Genomic DNA, 20,573 nt, shown 5'->3' on the forward strand with positions numbered 1-20,573 from the left:
AGTTTGGGCTGGGCCCAGCTGGATGGTTCTTCTCAGCTCTACATAGCCTTGGTTCCACACGGGCTCCCACATGTGCCCCCACACGTGCCCCCACACGTGCCTGTAGTCAGCTGCAGGTCAGGTAGACAGCTCTGCTTCTGTGTGTTGCTGGGGCAAGTGGAGGTGATTGAGCTACATATTTCATTATTTAATAGGTTAGCCTGGCCTTGTTCAAGTGGCAGCAGCAGGGTTCCAAGAGATAAAAACACATAAGGCCTCTTGAGGTTTAGTTTCAGAACAGGCACTTCACTTCTGCATTCTATTGGTCAAAACAAGCCCAGATCAGAGGGTGGGGAAATAAACCACTTCTTGATGTGAAGAGCTATAAAGTCACAAAGATACAGTCAGTAAAAGAACTGTGGTCTCTTTCTGTAAATGCTCCACCACATTATCCTATGGAGCTTCATTTTATTTCTTGAATCAATAGATTGTATTCTTTCATTGTCCTGAGAAAATTTCAGCTATATCTCTTTAAATGTTGCTTCTGTTTCATTCTATTTTCCCCTCTAAGATGCCACTGAAACCTCTGTTAGGTCCTCTTACTATGACCTCTGTGTATCTCTTATCCTGTCTTCTCTACTTACCATTTCAATGCTTTATTCTGACCTGCCTCTTAGTTTATCAGTTCTTCAAATCTGCTGTTAAGAACTCCACTGAATTTTTAAGTTTGGTTATAGTATATTTTTAACATATATTTTATATTTTATTGACTGATTTGAGAGAGGCGGAGAGGAGAGAGAGAGAGAGAGAGAGAGAGAGAGAGAGAGATATCATTGATTTGTTGTTCCACTTATTTATGTATTTATTGGTTGATTCTTGTATGTGCCCTAACTGGGGATGGAACCCACAACCTTGGTGTATCGGGATAGTGCCCTGACCTACCTGGCTAGGGCTGGTTATAGTATTTTTGTAGTTCTATAGTTTTGGTAGTTTTTTTCAAATAACACTTTTCATGATTCCTAGTTTCTTGCCGAAACTTAAAGCTTATCTTTATCTCCATAAACATGATTGGCTTACAGTCTTTTTGGTTACTCCAGTGTCTAGAGTCCCTGTTTGTTGTTACTGTCTGTTGCTTTTGTTGATTCTAGCTCATATTGTCATGTGCCTGTAATATTCATTTGTTGGGTAAATGATTTAAAATGTATTTTTAAAAACAGTAGGAGGCCTAGGATGTTACCTTTCAGAGAGGATTTTCATTTCCTTCTTCTAGGCACCTGAGGGTGTGAGCCTTAGGCTTCGGAATTTTTTGCTTTACCTTGGTGATCCTTGGAAAAGATTTTGTACCCTTATTTCTAAAGTGCTACTTGTCCCTTCCTTTGGCTGGCTAGGAACTGAGATCCTGATTCTGCAACAAATTGCAACTTGCTTCTCAATTTTTCCAGCAGATGGCATAATATCCCAAAGCAGAACCCACCCCCCTCCCCACCAAAAAGTACCTCTCAGCTGTCTTTCTAGAGTCTGCAAATGCTTTCAGGCAGAAGCTATTATTTATCTCTTTATGCTCCTATTCTCACCTGTTTTCTCTCTTATTTAAAAAAAATATATATTTTATTGATTTTTTACAGAGAGGAAGGGAGAGTGATAGAGAGTTAGAAACATTGACGAGAGAGAAACATTCATCAGCTACCTCCTGCACGCCCCACACTGGGGATGTGCCCGCAACCAAGGTACATGCCCTTGACAGGAATCGAACCCGGGACCCCTCAGTCCGACGCTCTGTTCACTGAGCCAAACCGGTTTGGGCTGTTTTCTCTTTTTGTTAGGATTTTATGCTGTTAATTTTTTTTTTTAATTTTCATCTTTTTATTTATTTTCTGAGGTACGTTTGGTCTAATCAGGTAGTTCACCATTACTATAAATCAAAGATCTATTAATACATGCCTTTTTCATTCATTTTGGTCCTAAATAGTGACTGTGGTACATTTTCATGTGTATATGTTTTCTTTACTTCCAGATTCAAGTGCCAAAAAGTCATGAATTGACTTACTGACCTTTATTTAGTTCATATACATATGCATATACATAATAAATGCTCAATAAAAATTGTTGATAAATGGATAGGACAGATGCAAGGTGCCTTAATGAAATATACTTTCCTCCATAATATTAAAATATTTTAAAATTAAAATTGATCTTAAATCACACTCATATGTAGAATCTAAGTAATAAAATAAACTGATGAATGGGGTGGATCCAGAGACATGGAAGCATGGAACAGAGTGTGGAATCTCAGAGGGAAGGCAGGGGAGGGTGGGTGGGAGGTAATCAACCAAAGACCTTTTATGCATAACCCATGGACATAGACAGTGGGTGCTGAAGGCCTGGGGGCGGGGGGGCAGGGAGTGTGAGACTACAGGGGGTCAATGAGGGAAAAAAGGGACATGAAATACTTTCAACAATAAAGAATTATTTCAAAAAAATTGACCTTCGGGGAGGAGAGAGAGAGAGAGAGAGAGAGAGAGAGAGAGAGAGATAGATATCAATCGGAGGGAGATACATTAATCAGTTGCCTGGAGATACATTAATCAGTTGCCTCTTAGTAAGACATTCAATCTCTAATATTTGGTTTCATTGTTTTATTATTATTCTAAGTGTTGGTGACCCTAGATTCATTAGGTCCACAGGAGGAAAGGGTTCTGTGTCACCTTGAATAATGTTCTCCTACGTCTCTGTACTACATAATTGAAGGAAATAATTAATGGCTTATCATTTAAGGCATTTGAAAGGAAATTTGACTTTTTAGTTTAAATTCAAAACTACAACTTTAAAGCAAAAGTGGCACCTTAGATCCAGTAACTTGTAATTATAGATTCACTCTTTCTTGTGATGGACTAGACCAGCCGTGGGCAAACTACGGCCCGCGGGCCCGATCCGGCCCGTTTGAAATGAATAAAACTAAAAAAAAAAAAGACCGTACCCTTTTATGTAATGATGTTTACTTTGAATTTATATTAGTTCACACAAACACTCCGTCCATGCTTTTGTTCCGGCCCTCCGGTCCAGTTTAAGAACCCATTGTGGCCCTCGAGTCAAAAAGTTTGCCCACCCCTGGACTAGACACTAGAACCTTTAAAAAGACGAAATCTGTGGTGTACTATAAAGAAAACCAGAAAAGAAAGCACTAGGAAAGAGACACCAATGTAAATAGAAATGAATAAATGTCAATGTGAACATTAGCGTATATAGTGCCCTCTGAACATTTATTTTTTTGGTATTGTTTTAGGTATCGTCAGATCCTGGAAAAAGCCATTCAGTTATCTGGGGCAGAACAACTAGAAGCTTTGAAAGCTTTTGTGGAAGCAAGTAAGTGGAATGAAAATTCCATATTTGCCTTTGTATCACTGAGTAGGACTTTAAAGCTTGCCTCAGTCTTGTCTTATATCAAATTATCAATATAATTTTTATGAGATTAAATTAAATATACAGGGTGGGGTGAAGTTCATATGGAAAATAATACAATAATTAATAAATAATAATAAAACAAGAATAAACTGTGTTTTGCATACTCACAACATTGAAATTGATGGATTTATTTTAGAATTTAAACTATTTACACCTTGATTTTTAAAAATGAATTGTCTTTAGAGTTATATTCCCAATTAAAATTTTGTGTAGTAGTTGTTAATAGAAACTGATAAGAGACAGTGTAGCATAGTGACAAAGAAAGTAGACTGGATTCAAATCCTAGTCTACTGTTTTATTAACTGTGTCATCTTTAACCTCTTTGTGCCTTCTTTTCCTTGTCTATAGAGTGAGGATATGATATGTACCCTATAGAATTGTTGGGAGATTAAATGAGTTATTATACATAATAAAGTGCTTAGAATAGTACCTGGCATATAATAAGTGCTGTGTAAAAATGAACTGTTATTAATGTCAGGATCATTCCTTTTGAATAGGAACTAGAAATTTTCATATTTCATACACTCTCCCCCACTCCCTGACTTCAGTTATCTTGAAAATTACTCAAAATTCAGGCTGGAATTGATACTGCATTAACAATATCAGCAATACTTGATAGTACTTTACAGTTTACAGTGTACGTTCACACATAATATCTATCACACAGGTTCCTTTTAATAACTGTGACTGCAGAGTATAGATATATTCTTGTATAATATATTGTAAAAAAAAAAGTCAAGATTAAGTCACTTTTACCCCCCCAGGGACATTCAGTTAGTCAGTGGCAGAGCCCAGACTAGAAACTAATTTTTCTGATTTATTGTCCTTATTTACTTGTATTTCCCTGATAAGTGCTAGTTTGTGTAGTAATTTCTTTTTAACAGCTTTGTGTCTAATGGCACTTGTAATGAAACTGTTTTCTCAGTTACAACCAGTATTTAATAATGAATTCCAAATAATATAAACTGATTAATATATTAATACATTATAATATACTAGAGGCCTGGTGCATGAAATTTGTGCGGGGGGGGGAGGGGGGTAGAGGGTGGGGACGAGGTGGGTCCGTCAGCCTGGCCTGCGCCCTCTCACAGTCCGGGAACCCTCGGGGGATGTTCAACTGACCTAAGTTCTTATTTGTTGCTTTTATTGGAAAGTAAAAGTGGTATTCACTGTCTCTATTTGCTTTATTAAATTTCATGAAAATTATTTCACCTTTTTCTTCTTTAACTCCTTTTTGTAGCTAGGTGGGATATAAGGACATAAATAAAAATAGGGGTATTTCTGTGCCTTTGCTTTGTATAAAAATGAAGAGAAAGGAATAATGTAAAATTCTCAGCTATTAAAACTTTTTGTCAATCATTTGTATTTCTTAGAGAAGTTATGGTAGTTTTACTATTTTGTTGAAGTCATAATTCAGTATAAGGAAATTTTATTCTGTAATATAGGATGATAGGGGTGTGAAAATCCAGGAATAATACATTGCAGGTTGCACTAATACATACAGTTTTTAGTATTAATTTTAGGTAAAGATTGCTTAATAAAAAACTTATAAATTACTCATGCCTTCTTATTTCTTATTTTTTTGACAAGTGGTAAATGAGAATGTCAGCCTTGTGATCTCTCGGCAGTTGCTGACTGATTTCTGCACACATCTCCCTAACTTGCCTGATAGCACAGCCAAAGAAATCTATCATTTCACCTTGGAAAAGATCCAGCCTAGAGTCATTTCATTTGAGGAGCAGGTAAAAAATCTAGAGCAGTGATATTTGAACTTGAGATAGTAGTAATTATTTTGAGAGATATTATTACATTTTTAAAGGAGATTATCATTCATTTTCATCTTGTCAAAATTGCACTAAACAGCATTTTACAATATATAATAAAATAAATATTAGGATATTGTAACTCCAGCTGACATTTGCCTATTTATTACAATTTTATTTTATGCACCAAATATTACTCTCTAGACAGTTTTTAAAAATCAGTGAAATTATTTTTTTTTTAAATATATTTTATTGATTTTTTACAGAGAGGAAGGGAGAGGGATAGAGAGTTAGAAACATCAATGAGAAACATCGATCAGCTGCCTCCTGCACACTCCCCACTTGGGATGTGCCCGCAACCAAGGTACATGCCCTTGACTGGAATCGAACCCGGGACCCTTGAGTCCGCAAGCCGACGCTCTATCCACTGAGCCAAACTGGTTAGGGCTTAAATTCTTAATTATGCTGAAAATATAGGAAAACTCCAGCATTATCTATGCAGTAGCATAAAAGCAAAACTTCATATTTAAACTAAATTATTGCCATAATCCACATTGTATGAAGCAAAACTTCATATTTAAACTATGTTATTGCCATAATCCACATTGTAATGTGCTATTTCAGTTTACTGTTTTGTTATTCTATCAATACAAAATTAATAGAAAAATTTGGGTGGTCTAGGTAAATTTTTAATAATTATACTTGCCAGCTTGCTATGTTGAATGAGACAATTGTTACAATACAGTTATCTGTTTATTTTAATTAGTTAAATAATAGCAATTGATATAACATGTGTATCTACTATTTCAGGTTGCTTCCATAAGACAGCATCTTGCATCCATATATGAGAAAGAAGAAGATTGGAGAAATGCAGCCCAAGTGTTGGTGGGAATTCCTTTGGAAACAGGACAAAAGTATAATAAATAGTGGATATTGGATGGATATATATGTATCCATATATGTATATTTACACATAACATATAAAGGATATGTATAATTGTTGATTATATTTTTCCTTACATTCTAGTGTTGGAAACAGATGATAAACAATTTAATAAATAAATAAATTTTGTAGCATATTAGAAGGTGATAAGGGCTATGAAGAAAAGTAAAGTAAGGTTGTATCATTAAATAGGGTGATTGGAGTGGTAGGGTGATCCTGATATCACCTCAGGATTTTGAAGGAGGTAAGTGAGTGGCTTTGAACTCTCTGAGGGAAGAGTATTAGTAGATCCTCTTAGAGAGGATGGCTTGTGCAAAGGCCCTAAAATGGAAGCATGCTTGGGGTTTTTTAAGAAGAGCAAGGAGACCGTTATTGGTGGAATGGAGTGAGCAAAGGGGAGAGCGATAGAGGATGAGATCAGAGAGTACTAAGAACTAGATTATGTGGGCTCTTGTAAGCCATTGTAAGACCTTTGTATTTTCTTTAAGTGAAATGAGGGGGAACCATTGGAACATATTTTACAGAAGACTGACATGATCTGACATATTTTTAAGACTCATTCTGACTACTGAGTTGAGAATAAACTGTAGGCATGCAATGATGGAAATAGGGCCGTTAGGAGGTCTTATGCACTACTGCAGATGAAATGGAGATTGTGAAAAATGTTGGATTCTGGGTATGTTTTTAAGGTAGATATGGAGTGTAAGAAAAAGAATCAAGATAAGTTTTGATTTTTGGTTTGAACAACTGGAAAAATGGAGTTGCCATGTATTGAATGGAGAAGAATAGGTTTTGAGGGAAGGTCAAGAGTTCTGTTTCGGCTTGCGGATTTCAGAAAGAAAATTCTGAGGAGGTCACATTTTATCTGAGTCTTTATTAGTAGATATTGGGATTCGCATTTTAGGTTCATGAGAGTCTGTGAAATGTAGTCTTTAATATTACAGACTTTGCAGATCACTGGATCATCACAGTTAAGAGCATTAAAAATGTATACATCAAACTTAATTGTCTTGAGTTTCATAGCCACTTGTGTTTGAACCAAAGTATTGCATCTGACTCTTCTTTTGGGAGTTTTACCAGGGATATTAGGTTTTATAGCTGCTCTAAAAAATTACCACACACTTATTGGCTTCTAAAGACACAAATGTACTATTTTAGCCTCGAGAAGGAAAATGAAACTTGAGAACTTGACTGAACTGTAAGGAGAGGTATTTAAGATAAATCACAATTTTATCGTTTAATTTTGCTAATGGTGTTATAAATAAATCTGAATATATGGAGACATTTTGTGGAAATAAGGTTTGAAAAAAGTTTGTTTTCAGGGACAAAAACAAGAGGGTTTTCCTCTGGTCTGGTGAACATAATAATACCCTCCCTCCAAAGATGTCCACATCCCAGTGCCCAGAATCTGTATTTACCTTACATGGAGGTATTTACCTTACATGGCAAAAAAAACTTTACAGGCTCGATTAAGTTAAATACTTTGGGATTATCCTGGATTATCCAGGTGGGCCCAGTCTAATTACATGGGTCTTTAAATTGAAGAATCTTCCTAGATGTAGTGAGAAGATGTGGCTATGGAGGAATAAAGATGCAACAATAAAAATAGAGGTTGCTGGCTTTGTAGATGGAAGAAAGAGGCTATGAGTCAAGGAATGTGGGAGGCCAGTAGTAGTAAGAAGAAGCCAGAAACTGCTTCTCCCCAGAGCCTCAGGAAAGAACACAGCACTGCCAGCACCTTGATTTGACCCCAGGGAGGCCCCTGATCAACTTGTGACCTAAAGAACCGCAACATAATAAATGTGTGTCTTTCGAAAAAAAAAAAAAGTTCTGTTTTGGACATGTGGTAACCAAGTGGAAATATCTTTTACAGAGTTGAATATATTAGTTTGGAATTCAGGAGAGAGGACTGGACTAGGGATATATATATATTTGGGAATCATTGATATATAGATGGAATTTAAAGCCATTATTTTGGATGAGATCTCCAAGGGAGGGACTATAGATAGAGAAGAGGATTGAGTATTGAGGCCAGGAGCACTCCAACATTAAGAGGTCAGTGGTAGGAGGAAGATACAGCAAATGAAGATTGTCCACTGAGGTAAAAAGAAAACCAGAATGGGGTGTGTGGTGTCCTAGAAGTTAAATGAGGAAATGTATTGAGAAGGAGCAAGTGATTAGCTGTCGTGCTGATAGGTCAAGTAAGATGACTGAGTTAGTAACGTGGAGGTCATTGGTGATCTTGACAAAAGTTGTTTTGGTGAATTGGTGAGCGTGAAAGCCTGACTGAAGTTGTTTAAAAGAAAAGAAGTACTCACTTTGGCAGCACATATACAAAAGAGAGAGAGGGAGGGAGGGAGAGAATGGGAAAAAAGAAATTGGAGATGGTGAGCAATTGTCATGGGCAACTCTGTGGGGAAGTTTTCACAAGGGGAGCAGAGAAATAGGGTAGAAGATGATAGCAAAGGTTAGGTTAAGAGATTAGTTTTACTTTTATGATCTAATGGAAAGCAAACGTTTGATATAGGAGAGTAGTGGAGAGGATTCCTGCAGGAGTAAACAAGAGGGGAAGGAATCTAGTGGAGGGATAGCTTTATTTAGGAGCATAGATAGTTCATCTTGGCACTGTTTCTTAACCTTGGCACTGTTGGCATTATATATATATATATATATATAATTTATTTCAGGGAGAAGTATATAATTTATTTCAGGGAGAAGGAGAGATAGATAGAAAAATCAATGATGAGAGAAAAATCCCCCACTGGGGATTGAGCCTGTAACCCGGGCATGTGCCCTGACCAGGAATTGAACCGTGACCTCCTGGTTCATTGGTCGATGCTCAACCACTGAGCCACACCAGATGGGCAGCACTGTTGGCATTTTAGATAGGATGACTGTTGGGGAGGCTGTCCTGTGTGTTACAAAATGTTTAGCAGCATTAGGGGCCTCTATTCACTAGATGCCAGTAGCACCACTACTCCCAGTTTTGACAATAAAAAATGTCTGCAGATATTGCCATAGGTTCCCTGGTGGCAGAATAGTATTAGCTAGGAACACAGTATGTGGGTGCAGATATTAATGAGGTGGTGTTGGAGTTGGTGCAGCTACTCTGATTGCTTCAGCATTCTTAGTGAAGTTGGAGTCAGAGTCATCAGCTAGAAGTGTGGTTTGGGATGGGAGTTGTAAGGTTGAGAGACAAGAATATAACAAAAATATTCTCTAGAAGAGTGGGGCAGTGAATGGACTAAGAATGTATAGTATACTTGGCAGCATTAAGGGCTTGTTTGAAGGTTGTAGTGATTAAAATGAGATCAGTCAGATTAGTTAAATATTTTTCTCCAGTAGAGTTCAGTTTTATGGTTGCAGGAAAGGAGTGGGTGAACTGTTAGGTTTAACTAGAGTTTGATTTTTTCCAACAGGTATGACAGCATGAGAGAGACAAGGGAGATGAGTGCATGTGCAATTCAATGATTATGATTAATTAATAATTGCTTTGGTCTTATTCTGTCTGGAGCATTTTCTCCTTAGCATAGAGCAGTTGATTTATTTTCATTGGTAGTTGAAATAAATATAAAATTAGATATTCTTTGCAGTGGTGGTAATTATTATTTTGATAGTTCTGTAACACTGTGAGGATACCAAAGAAATGAAAGTTTAGTTATTTTCTAAATAAGTTAAAATAAAGTAAAAGTGATTAAAAGTTGAATTTGTTTATTAAGTAAAGAATTAATTTCAAATCTGTGGCAAAGTCAATTGTAAACTCCGTTGCCACATAGTGGCATCACTTTTGCTGGTAAATAGGATTAATTTTTCTGTGAGGATTAATCTTGAATTATATGATTTTTGGATTATGTAGGGTCTTAAGTTATGTATATCTTGCATAAAATGTGACCACTGGGATAAAGAAGAAAGGAAAACCACTTGTAATCTCACCACCCAGAGATATTTGCTACTATTATCTTATTTTATCCAGTTTTTTAACTTAGCTAAAATATAAGATGACTATTATCACGTGGTAATTATTGTAATAACCGTATAGTATTCTACCAGTATTCAATTCAATTGAATACCATAAATATTATCAGTGATTTCCATTTTTCCCCCATTACAGATAGATATGGATAATTTTACAAATGACTATCTTTGTACATACATATCTATGCATGTCCATGATTATTTTCTTGGGATTTATTTTCTAGGGGTAAAATACAAGGTGTGGCAAAAGAGGTTTACAGTTCATATGGAAAAATAATATAATAATTAATAAATAATAATATAAGAATATACTGTGTTTAGTGTACTCTCAACTATAAACCTACTTTTGCCCCACCCTGTATAATGGGTAAGGAGTATACGCAATTTAAAGGATTCAAATGATAGTTGGAGAACATATTGCCAGTTTTTTCCCCCGGACTTATTTATAGTCCTACCAGTAGTATATGATAGATCTTTGACTTATGAGATTATCTGAGAATTAGAAGAAGCTAAACTGTAATATGAACAATGATGAAAGTAATAAAAATTAATTAAAACTTATTTTGGAAATATTTCTTAGCTTTTCGATAATATAATGCAGTAAAAAGCTTGAGTCCATCACATTTTCTACCACTTCTAATAATTTTTTTGATAAAATAGTCATTTGTGTTTTTCTGTTGTATTCTAGACAGTACACTGTGGATTATAAACTGGAGACATACCTAAAGATTGCTAGGCTGTATCTAGAGGATGATGATCCAGTCCAGGCAGAGGCTTACATAAATCGAGCATCATTGCTTCAGAATGAGTCAACCAACGAACAGTTACAGATACATTATAAGGTAAACAGATGAGCTTACTTAGAATTTTGTATTGGAGAATCCTGTTATACTAAGACTAGAGGCCCGGTGCGGGGGGGAGGGGTGGGGGGGGTGGGGGGGGGCGTGTGTGTGTGTGTCCCTCAGCCTGGCCTGCACCCTCTCCAATCCAGGACCCCTCAGGGGATGTCCGACTGACAGTTTAGGTTGGACATCCCTCTCGCAATCTGGGACCGCTGGCTCCTAACCACTCACCTGCCTGCCGGCCTAAACATCCTAACTGCTCTCCCCTGCCGGCCTGATTGCCCCTAACTGCCTCTCCCTCGGAAAATGTCCGGTCTAATTAGCATATTACCCTTTTATTGGTATAGATTCTCCAGAACATCATAAATACTATTATATATTAGAAATTCTCTCTTTTTTTATTTTTTGCTTTTGCTTTAAAAATGTCCCCCCTAATGAAAACATTTCTCTCCTATAGGTATGCTATGCACGTGTTCTTGATTATAGAAGAAAATTCATTGAAGCTGCGCAAAGGTACAATGAGCTCTCTTACAAGACAATAGTGCACGAAAGTGAAAGACTAGAGGCCTTAAAACATGCTTTGCACTGTACCATCTTAGCATCAGCAGGTAAACATGTCAATTATGTGTTAATGAACAGTCAATTTGCTTAATATTTTAGGTTCATTACTACTAAAGGATTTAGCAAAGGGATGTCTTATTAATACAATTATGGTATATTTAGTTTAAACATTTAAACAGGAACAGCAATAAAATGGATTGCAAACTTAAAAATTTTTAATTATGAATGTATCAGTCTATTACCCACAGGTATTAGGAATAGTTGAGATAATATGAAATTTAATTCTCCTAAAATATCAGTGAAAAACATGGATATAAAATTAAGTGAGAATTACACAGAAGGAGATAAAAATTAAATTCTAGAGATTGGTGATATGATAATTAATGTATTGCTTTTGGGATATTTTTTTTGACCTTCAAGCCTCAGTTTTAGACTTGGCATTTATCTTTTTTTTCAATAAATATAAATAAACTATTTTTTGTTCTTTTTACTAAATTTTAGCATATAAATCACTCAACTTATAAAGCAGAAAGGGCATTGAGAGGATATGCTGAGAATTCTAAGCCTTGGCTTTTCTAAATCATTTTAGAATGTTTATTAAATATATTACCACTGATCTCATCAGAAAATTCTTTAATTATTGGAAAGCTGTCTAGCTCATTGTGGCAGATGGACGTGTTCCAAAATTTCTGTGTTATTTTGTTTTTGTTGTTGAAAACTCGAATTTTATCAGGGGCCACAAATACTGTTGATTGATAGTGACAGGCTCACTTTGTTATTTTTTTAAAAATATGTTTTCATTGATTTTATAGAGAGAAGGGTAGGGAGAGGCAGAGACAGAAACATCCATTGGCTGCTGCTTGCATGCCCCCCTGGGAATTGAGCCTGCAACCTGGGCATGTGTCCTGACCAGGAATTGAACCGGCTACCCCTTGGTGCACAGGAGATCGCTCAACTAATTGAGCCCCATCAGCCAAGGCCACTTTGTTCATTTTTAAGAAAAATGCCTGCCAAATACCCACGCCTGCAAAACTGTAACTTATCAGTCATTATTTTATGTAAATGATGTTCCATGAAAAAAGAAACTGCGCATTTTCCATTTCATCACATAAAATATTAAAAAGATATGGTTTCAAGTATCAAGAATTAATAAAAATAATTTTTACTGCTGCAAGAACATTTTAAAGTGAAACTATATTTTTATTTTGACTGTTGAGTGCGTGGCACAATACAGTATGGCACCCATGTCACTGCCTTGATTTGTGCTGTGACTTTCATGCCTTCTCCTGCTCACTACCTCCAACTCCCTCTCTCAAACAGTAATCACTAGTGTAGATTATTTTTGTCTACTTTGTACTTAAATTTACCTATAAATCCCAATTCATTTGGATTTATTTTAGTGTAAGGAATGAGATAGGGAAATTAATTTTTTTTTTAAATGACTAGTCGTTTGACCTAGCATCCTTTATTGAACAATCCATCTTTTTCTTCCTATTGATTTAAAGCACATTATAGTAGATTTCTGGACACAGTATTGTTTGATTAATTAGCCTGTCTATGAATATACTGGTACCATGCTCTTTGAATTATTATAGCTTCATAACATGTTTTATTATCTAGCAGGTATACTCTCTCTTCAAAGTAATTTGTAGGCCATCATGACATTCCCTCCTTATATATCATCATGCATCACCTAAGAATAAGAACATTTTTCTACATGATTGTAATACCATTGTCATCCCTAAAAAAATTAACTGTGAGTCCACTGTAGTTTAGCATTTGGTCCATCATTGCCCAAGTTGGAATATCTTTTTTTTTTTAATATATTTTATTGATTTTTTACAGAGAGGAAGGGAGAGAGAGAGAGTTAGAAACATTGATGAGAGAGAAACATCGATCAGCTGCCTCCTGCACATCTCCTACTGGGGATGTGCCCACAACCAAGGTACATGCCCTTGACTGGAATCGAACCTGGGACCTTTCAGTCCGCAGGCCAACGCTCTATCCACTGAGCCAAACTGGTTCCAGCGGAATATCTTTTATATCTGCCTTTTTTCCCTGCTGAACAAGGGACAAGTTCATGTGTGGCATTTGGTGATTGTCTTTTTAGTCTTCAAACATTTTTGGTCTAGAATAGATTCCTCACCCCTAACTGAAGTTTCTTGAGATATAATTAACATATAACATTGTAGAGTTTTCTCACTTAAAAAAAATACTCTTTGAAGTTGTTGTGTGGAATGTTCTTCACTCTAGATTATATTGTTTATTTATTGCTTAATCCCAATTATTTCCTGTAAAGTAGAAGTTAGCCAAAGGTTAGATTAGATTCAGGTTAAAATTTTTCTTTTAAGAATACCTCATAGTGATGCTTTGTCCTTGTAGTTGTATTATATCAGAGAACATATAATGTCAGGTTGTCCCACAGTTAGTGATGCTGAGTTTGGTCATTTGGTTAAGGTAGAAATTCCATTTTAAAGGTATTTTATTCCCTTTATATTTTGTAAATAATTTCTGGGGTGCTGCTTTGACACTGCAAAAATCCTGTTCCCTAACTTTTGATAATTTATTATCTATTAATTTTTTCTGGACCATTCATTATATTCTATAATATAAACTGAAAATGGTAATTTACTAATTCTGTTCTACATTTATTAGCTACTACTATATAAAAACTTTTCTCTTTATTTCCCTCCTTTTTATTTTTTAGTATCACTATGGACTTTTTTTCTGCTTATTATTGTGTGTGTATAATATACACACATAAAAAATGCACATATAAAAATTGTACAGACTGATGAATTGTCCCAAATGAACATCATCGTGTAATCAACATCCAGAACCAGAAGCAAAATATTATCATTATCCTGAAAGCCTTTGTCATGTTTTCTCTTAGTTATTAGCCCATCCCCACCCCCAAGAGTAATCATTAGTATATATTAGTTTTACCTGCTTCATTTGCTTAACTTTATAGAATTTATCCATATTGTAACGTATAGTTTCTTCATTTTCATTGTTATGTAGTATTCTATTATGTGACTATATCACGATTTTTTTTATCCTATTGGGTAGTTTTGTTGTTGTTAATCCTCACCCGAGGATATTTTTCCCATTGATTTTTTTTAGAGGGAAGTGAGGGAATGGATGGGGAAAGAGAGAGAAAGAAACATTGATATGAGAGAGACACATTGATTGCTTGCCTCCCACTGGGCCCGGGGATCAAACCTGCAACCCAGATATGTGCCTTTGACTGGGAATCAAACCCATGTCCCTTTGGTTCTCCGGCCAATGCTTTAACCACTGAGAACACCAGCCAGGGCTTTAGGTAGTTTCTTATTGGCTATTAGGAATAGTATTGCTATAAACATTCTTGTGTATTTGACATTGTTTTTTATTTATTCAGTGTGTTATTATTATAGTTATTCTTTTTGATGTTCACATTATCCCAAATATTACCAAATCATGTCTTTTTGACATGGCCCCATTAAACTTTGAATACTTGTCTGCATTGCAGCATAAAAAGATGCCTTAGACTTATCTTGTATTTTTCCTTTCCTTACTTGAAATCAGCTTATTTCAAGAATCTCTACTTTCTTTTAATGGAGATACCAAAATCAGGGTGCTAGGTATGCTTTTTGCTACTGGGTGTCATTGTGGTTAGGCTCTTTAGAATACAGAGCTAAAAATACATTTAAAAAGAAAAAGTTTGTTCATAGTATCCTTTCCATTAGTTCAATTTTTAATATCAATTGTCACGTAATTTTTCATCATTTAAAGATTCTTGGAAGTGTAAATTTCCCATCAGAGAAATATTTGTTCATCTTTTATAAAAATTTTTATTATTACCAAAGGAATGCATGTTCATTGTAGAAATACAAATAAGCAAGAAGAAAGTAGCAATTAACTATAATTCGAACCACTTGTTGCATTTTGGTATATATCCTAATCTTCACAAATGAATATACTGTTGTTTCTCATTATTCCATATTTGTGCATTTGCCTACTTGCTAAAATTTGTCACTCCAAAATCAATACTCATGGTGCTTTCACAGTCATTTGCAGACTTGTGCAGAACAGCAAATGATTTGAGTCTCCCAATGTATTTTTCCAGCTGGGGTTAACTAAGGCAGTGCTCTGCCTCCTTGTTTCTGCTCTCATGCTGTAAACAAGTTCTTTTTTGTGGTCTGTTACTATTATGTCTTTCATGTTTTTGTGCTTTTTGATGGTGATTTTGATGTTTGAAATGGGCCCTAAGCTAGTGCTGAAGTACTGTCTTGTGTTCTTAAGTGAAGGAAGTCTGTGATGTGCCTGATAGAGAAAATACATGTATTAGATAAGCTTTATTCAGGCATGAGTTTTAGTGTAGGCCATGAGTTCAATGTTAATGAATCAACAATATATAGTAAATAAGGTGCCTTTAAACAGAAACATACATAAAGCAAAGGTTACATATTGATTAGCTGACAAAAATGTTGTAACTAGAGGCTCACAACATTCCTGTATTTATCCTAGGAACAGCAGTTGAGTATTTACTAATTTACTGTTGACATCAACTTTATAAAACACTAGAGGCCCAGTGCATGAAATTCGTGCACGGGTAGGATCCCTAGCGGCTGCTGGCTGCCGACTGGGGCCTCCCTTCCCCGCTGCCGGCCTGGGCCTTTCTTAGTTCTCCACCCCCTGGTGGTCAGCGCACATCATAGCGAGCGATCAAACTCTTGGTCGGTCAAACTCCCAAGGGGACACTTTGCATATTAGGCTTTTATATATATAGATAACTACTGCAAATAATGACAATTGACTGAATATTTTAGTAGGCAAAAATGGGGTCATAAGAAAGATTGTTTTTCAGTGATGAAATAGGTTGTGAGAATGTTTGATGCACATTTGTTTTCCTTAGGGCAACAGCGTTCTCGAATGCTAGCTACTCTTTTTAAGGATGAAAGGTGCCAGCAACTTGCTGCTTATGGGATCCTAGAGAAGATGTACCTGGATAGGATCATCAGAGGAAATCAACTTCAAGAATTTGCTGCCATGCTAATGCCTCACCAAAAAGCAACTACAGCTGATGGTAATGATCATGTCTTATAACTATGTGGTAGTGAATATTTAGGTACATGCTAGTGGAAAGTATATTAAATTTGAAGCATCTTGATATCTTCCTGTAACATTGTTATATATCACTTGATTAAAAAAAAACATTGACTTGGGTTGAGTATCAGACATAGATAGGGGTTTGAAGTATAAAAATAGCCCAATTGGAAAGCATTTTGTGGAATTATGCATTTTGGGGAAGTGGTAAGAATTATAGGGTAAGCTTATAGTTACTGGTTTTTAAAAAATTCAAACCATTTGATAAGTACCTAAATTAATCTCAAATATTAGTTTAATAATTATCGAGTCTAATTTTAGTTTTAACAAAATTTGGCACTTTAGCTTGCCCAAGGTTATTCAGGGTGAAATTGTTCCAATAAGAATAGAACTTGGTTTCATGTTTCCTAGTTAAGGGATGTATTTGCTTAAGTCAGATTGCTTTCGCCAGGAAAGAAATTTTTAATAGATACTTGTTCATAACATCATTTATTTTACAGGTTTTAAAGTAGCTCATATCAATAACCACATGATTAAAATGTAGTAGAAACATCAGAAATCTGGAAAAGGTTAAAATAAACATGCAGATCTGTTAGACTCACTCCTTTGGATTTACTGTCATCCTATTGAAGATAATTTAGCTGTTCTTTAAAGAGTCATTTATGAGTCTTGGCTGGATAGCTCAGTTGGTTAGAGCATCGTCCTGATACACCAGGGTTTCAGGTTAGATCTCTGGTTAGGGCACATACAAGAAGCAACCAATGAATACACAAATAAGTGAAACAACAAATCGACATATCTGTCTTTCTCTCCCTCTCTTCCTCTCCTGATCTCGCTCTCTTTCTGTCCTCCCTTCTTTTTCTCTAAAATCAATTTAAAAAAAAAAAAAAAAGAGAACAATTTGTTATGTTATTTTTTTTTAAAGAAGTCATTTTTTTTTAGAATTTGGCTGAAAGGTGTGCACTTCACCCAGTCCTACTTTCCTGAGTTAAATCAGAACAGTGAGGGGATTAGATTGACCTTCTATTGAATTTCTTTTATTTAATTGCACTTAGAACAGTGGTTCTCAACCTTCCTAATGCCGCGACTCTTTAATACAGTTCCTCATGTTGTGGTGACCCCCAAACATAAAATTATTTTCATTGCTACTTCATAACTGTAATTTTGCTACTGTTATGAATCGTAATGTAAATATCTGATATGCAGGATGTATTTTCATTGTTACAAATTGAACATAATTAAAGCATAGTGATTAATCACAAAAACAATATGTAATTATATATGTGTTTTCCAATGGTCTTAGGTGACCCCTGTGAAAGGGTCGTTCGACCACAAAGGGGTCGAAACCCACAGGTTGAGAACCACTGACTTAGAAGAAGGAAACAAATTGATTCTCTTCCTGTCTAAAGCGGATATTTTTTTCTATAGGATATTCTTTATGCAGATCCTAAGGAAAAATTCCTTTTCAGTCTTAGGATTACTTGTGATTCTCCTGAGCGGTTGGTTTTTGTCTTATTTAAAAACAATGTGAATTAATAAATTGATTGGTTTTCTTAATTTGGTTAGCTGCTAGAAAGCTTAAATTTGTAGTCCACCTGTAAATAGTGTGTGTGTGTGTTTTGATTGTTACTACTCTTGTTTTTCTTTTACTTAAAAAAAATTTGTTGAGGTGACATTGGTGAATAAGATTATATAAATTTCAAGTGTACAATATTATATCATTTGTATATTGAATTGTGTGCTCATCACCTCTTGTACTTTCTAAAAAATATATATTTTTATTGATTTTAGAGAGGAAGGGAGAGGGAGAGAGATAGAGATAGAAACATCAATGATGAGAATCATTGATTGGTTGCCTCCTGCACACCCCTCACTGTGGATCAAGCCTGAAACCCAGGCATGTGCCCTGTCTGGGAATTGAACTGTGACCTCCTGGTTCATGGGTTGATGCTCAACCACTGAGCCACGCTGGCCGGGCTCCTCTCTTTTACTTTTAAGTTATATTTCGTGCATTTTTCTGAGCAGCATTAACTCCTTTTTGCAAGATATCTGACAAACAAGTTAAAAGCTAGATAAATAAGAAAAAGTTTCCATAATCAATATACTTGAGCTTCAGATTTGACTTTGAGCTTTCTGACCATGAAAAAAAGAAAAGAAAAGATATAATCAGTTAGATGATTCTGTTCTAAAAAGAGGGATATTAGGATATGTGAGAATGAAAATGATTTTCAAATTTGTCACATGGGATGTATAGATAGAACAGATGTTTTGTCTTCTTCCTCTTTCATTTTAGATCCTATTGCTTTCCTTGTTTATTTTTCTTGGACATTTTTGTTTACTGACACATAATATAGTCCCAGAGCTGTAGAACATTAAGAGTAATCTATTTCCTGCTCTATAGACCTGCCTGTCTGGATATCCTATATGATAAAAGCCTAATATGCTAAGTATCCGGTTGTCCATTCAACCAAAGTGTAATATGCTAATGATATGCTAAGGATGCTCAACCACTCGCTATGACGTGCACTGACCACCAGGAGGAAGACACTTAGACCAGTAGATTAGCTTGCTGCTGGGGTCCGGCTGATTGGGACTGAGCGAGAAGGGCTGGACATGCCCTGGAGTCCTCCCTCAGCCCCTCCCTGGCTGGCCAACCTCCCTCGTCCCTCCCCGTCTCTGATTGTGCACCGGTAGGGTCCCTTGGCCTGGCCTGTGCCCTCTTGCAATCCGGGACCCCTTGGGGGATGTTGGAGAGCTGGTTTTGGCCCCATCCCGCAGGCCAGGCTAAAGGACCCCACTGGTGGACGAATTTGTGCACTGGGCCTCTAGTTTTATATAAATGGAATCATACAATTATGGCCTTTTGTGACTGCTTTCATTTAGCATGATGAAATGAACTTTGATGTTTTCAAAGTTCATCCATGTTGTAGCATGTATTAGTACTTCAATTCCTTTTTTTTTTTTTTACATTTCTGTAGTTTTTTTTTTTAATTTTGTTTTATTGCTTAAGGTATTACAAAGAGTATTACATATGTCTCCTTTTTTTTTTCTCCCTTGACCTTCCCCCAGCCTCCCCTACCCCCCAGTTCCTTTTATTGCCAACTAGTAGTTTATTATATGAATGTACCACATTTTATTTCCTCATCAGTTGATAGACATTTAGGTTATTTTTCACTTTTTTTTACTAATTAATAATGCTGCTATGAATTTTCATGTCAAAGTCTTTATATGGATCTAAGTTTTTCATTTTCTTGGTATATACCTAGGAGTGGAGTTAGGGGTCATGATAATTTTGTTTAGTCTTTTGAAGAGCTACCACTCTCCTTTCATCCCCTCACTCACTTCGTATCCCTCACCTCCATCCTGCCAACTGCCATCTTTTTCTTCTGTCTGTTTTTAAAATATATATTTTTCTATTGATTTCAGAGAGGAAGGAAGAGGGCTAGAGAGATAGAAACATCAATGATGAGAGAGAATCATTGATCAGCACTTCCTGCACAACCCCCACTGGGGATTGAGCCTGAAACCCAGGCAAGTGCCTTGACCGGGAATCAAACCGTGACCTCCTGGTTCACAGGTAGACAGTCAACCACTGAGCCACACAGGCCGGGCTTATTTGTCTATTTTTATTTTATTTTATTTATTTATTTTTTTAATATACTTTATTGATTTTTTTAGAGAGGAAGGGAAAGTGATAGTTAGAAACATCGATGAGAGAGAAACATTGATCAGCTGCCTCGTGCACACCCCTTACTGGGGATGTGCCTGCAACCAAGGTATATGCCCTTGATCAGAATCAAACCTGGGACCCTTCAGTCCGCAGGCTGACGCTCTATATACTGAGCCAAACTGATTAGGGCTCATTTGACTATTTTTAAATTTGGTTATTTGTCCTTTTATTAATGAACTAGAGGGCCCAGTGCCCGAAATTCGGTCCCTCAGTGGGGGGGGGGGGTCCTC

At 36.1% G+C, this 20,573-nt stretch overlaps 1 protein-coding gene across 2 annotated transcripts in view; it reads left to right on the top strand.

Moving 5' to 3' along the window:
• Nucleotides 1-20,573, top strand: part of COPS4 (COP9 signalosome subunit 4) — a 37,957-nt gene that overhangs the window by 7,933 nt on the left and 9,451 nt on the right. For both annotated transcript variants that reach the window (XM_006084560.3, XM_006084561.2), the window contains exons 2-7: nt 3,263-3,342; nt 5,032-5,183; nt 6,015-6,118; nt 10,811-10,964; nt 11,422-11,572; nt 16,423-16,593. In XM_006084560.3, the coding sequence (XP_006084622.1) occupies nt 3,263-3,342; nt 5,032-5,183; nt 6,015-6,118; nt 10,811-10,964; nt 11,422-11,572; nt 16,423-16,593 (812 nt within the window). The remainder of the gene's footprint in view (nt 1-3,262; nt 3,343-5,031; nt 5,184-6,014; nt 6,119-10,810; nt 10,965-11,421; nt 11,573-16,422; nt 16,594-20,573) is intronic.

This window comes from Myotis lucifugus, unplaced genomic scaffold (genome assembly GCF_000147115.1).
Source record: "Myotis lucifugus unplaced genomic scaffold, Myoluc2.0 scaffold_12, whole genome shotgun sequence".
Classification (NCBI taxonomy): Eukaryota; Metazoa; Chordata; class Mammalia; order Chiroptera; family Vespertilionidae; genus Myotis; species Myotis lucifugus.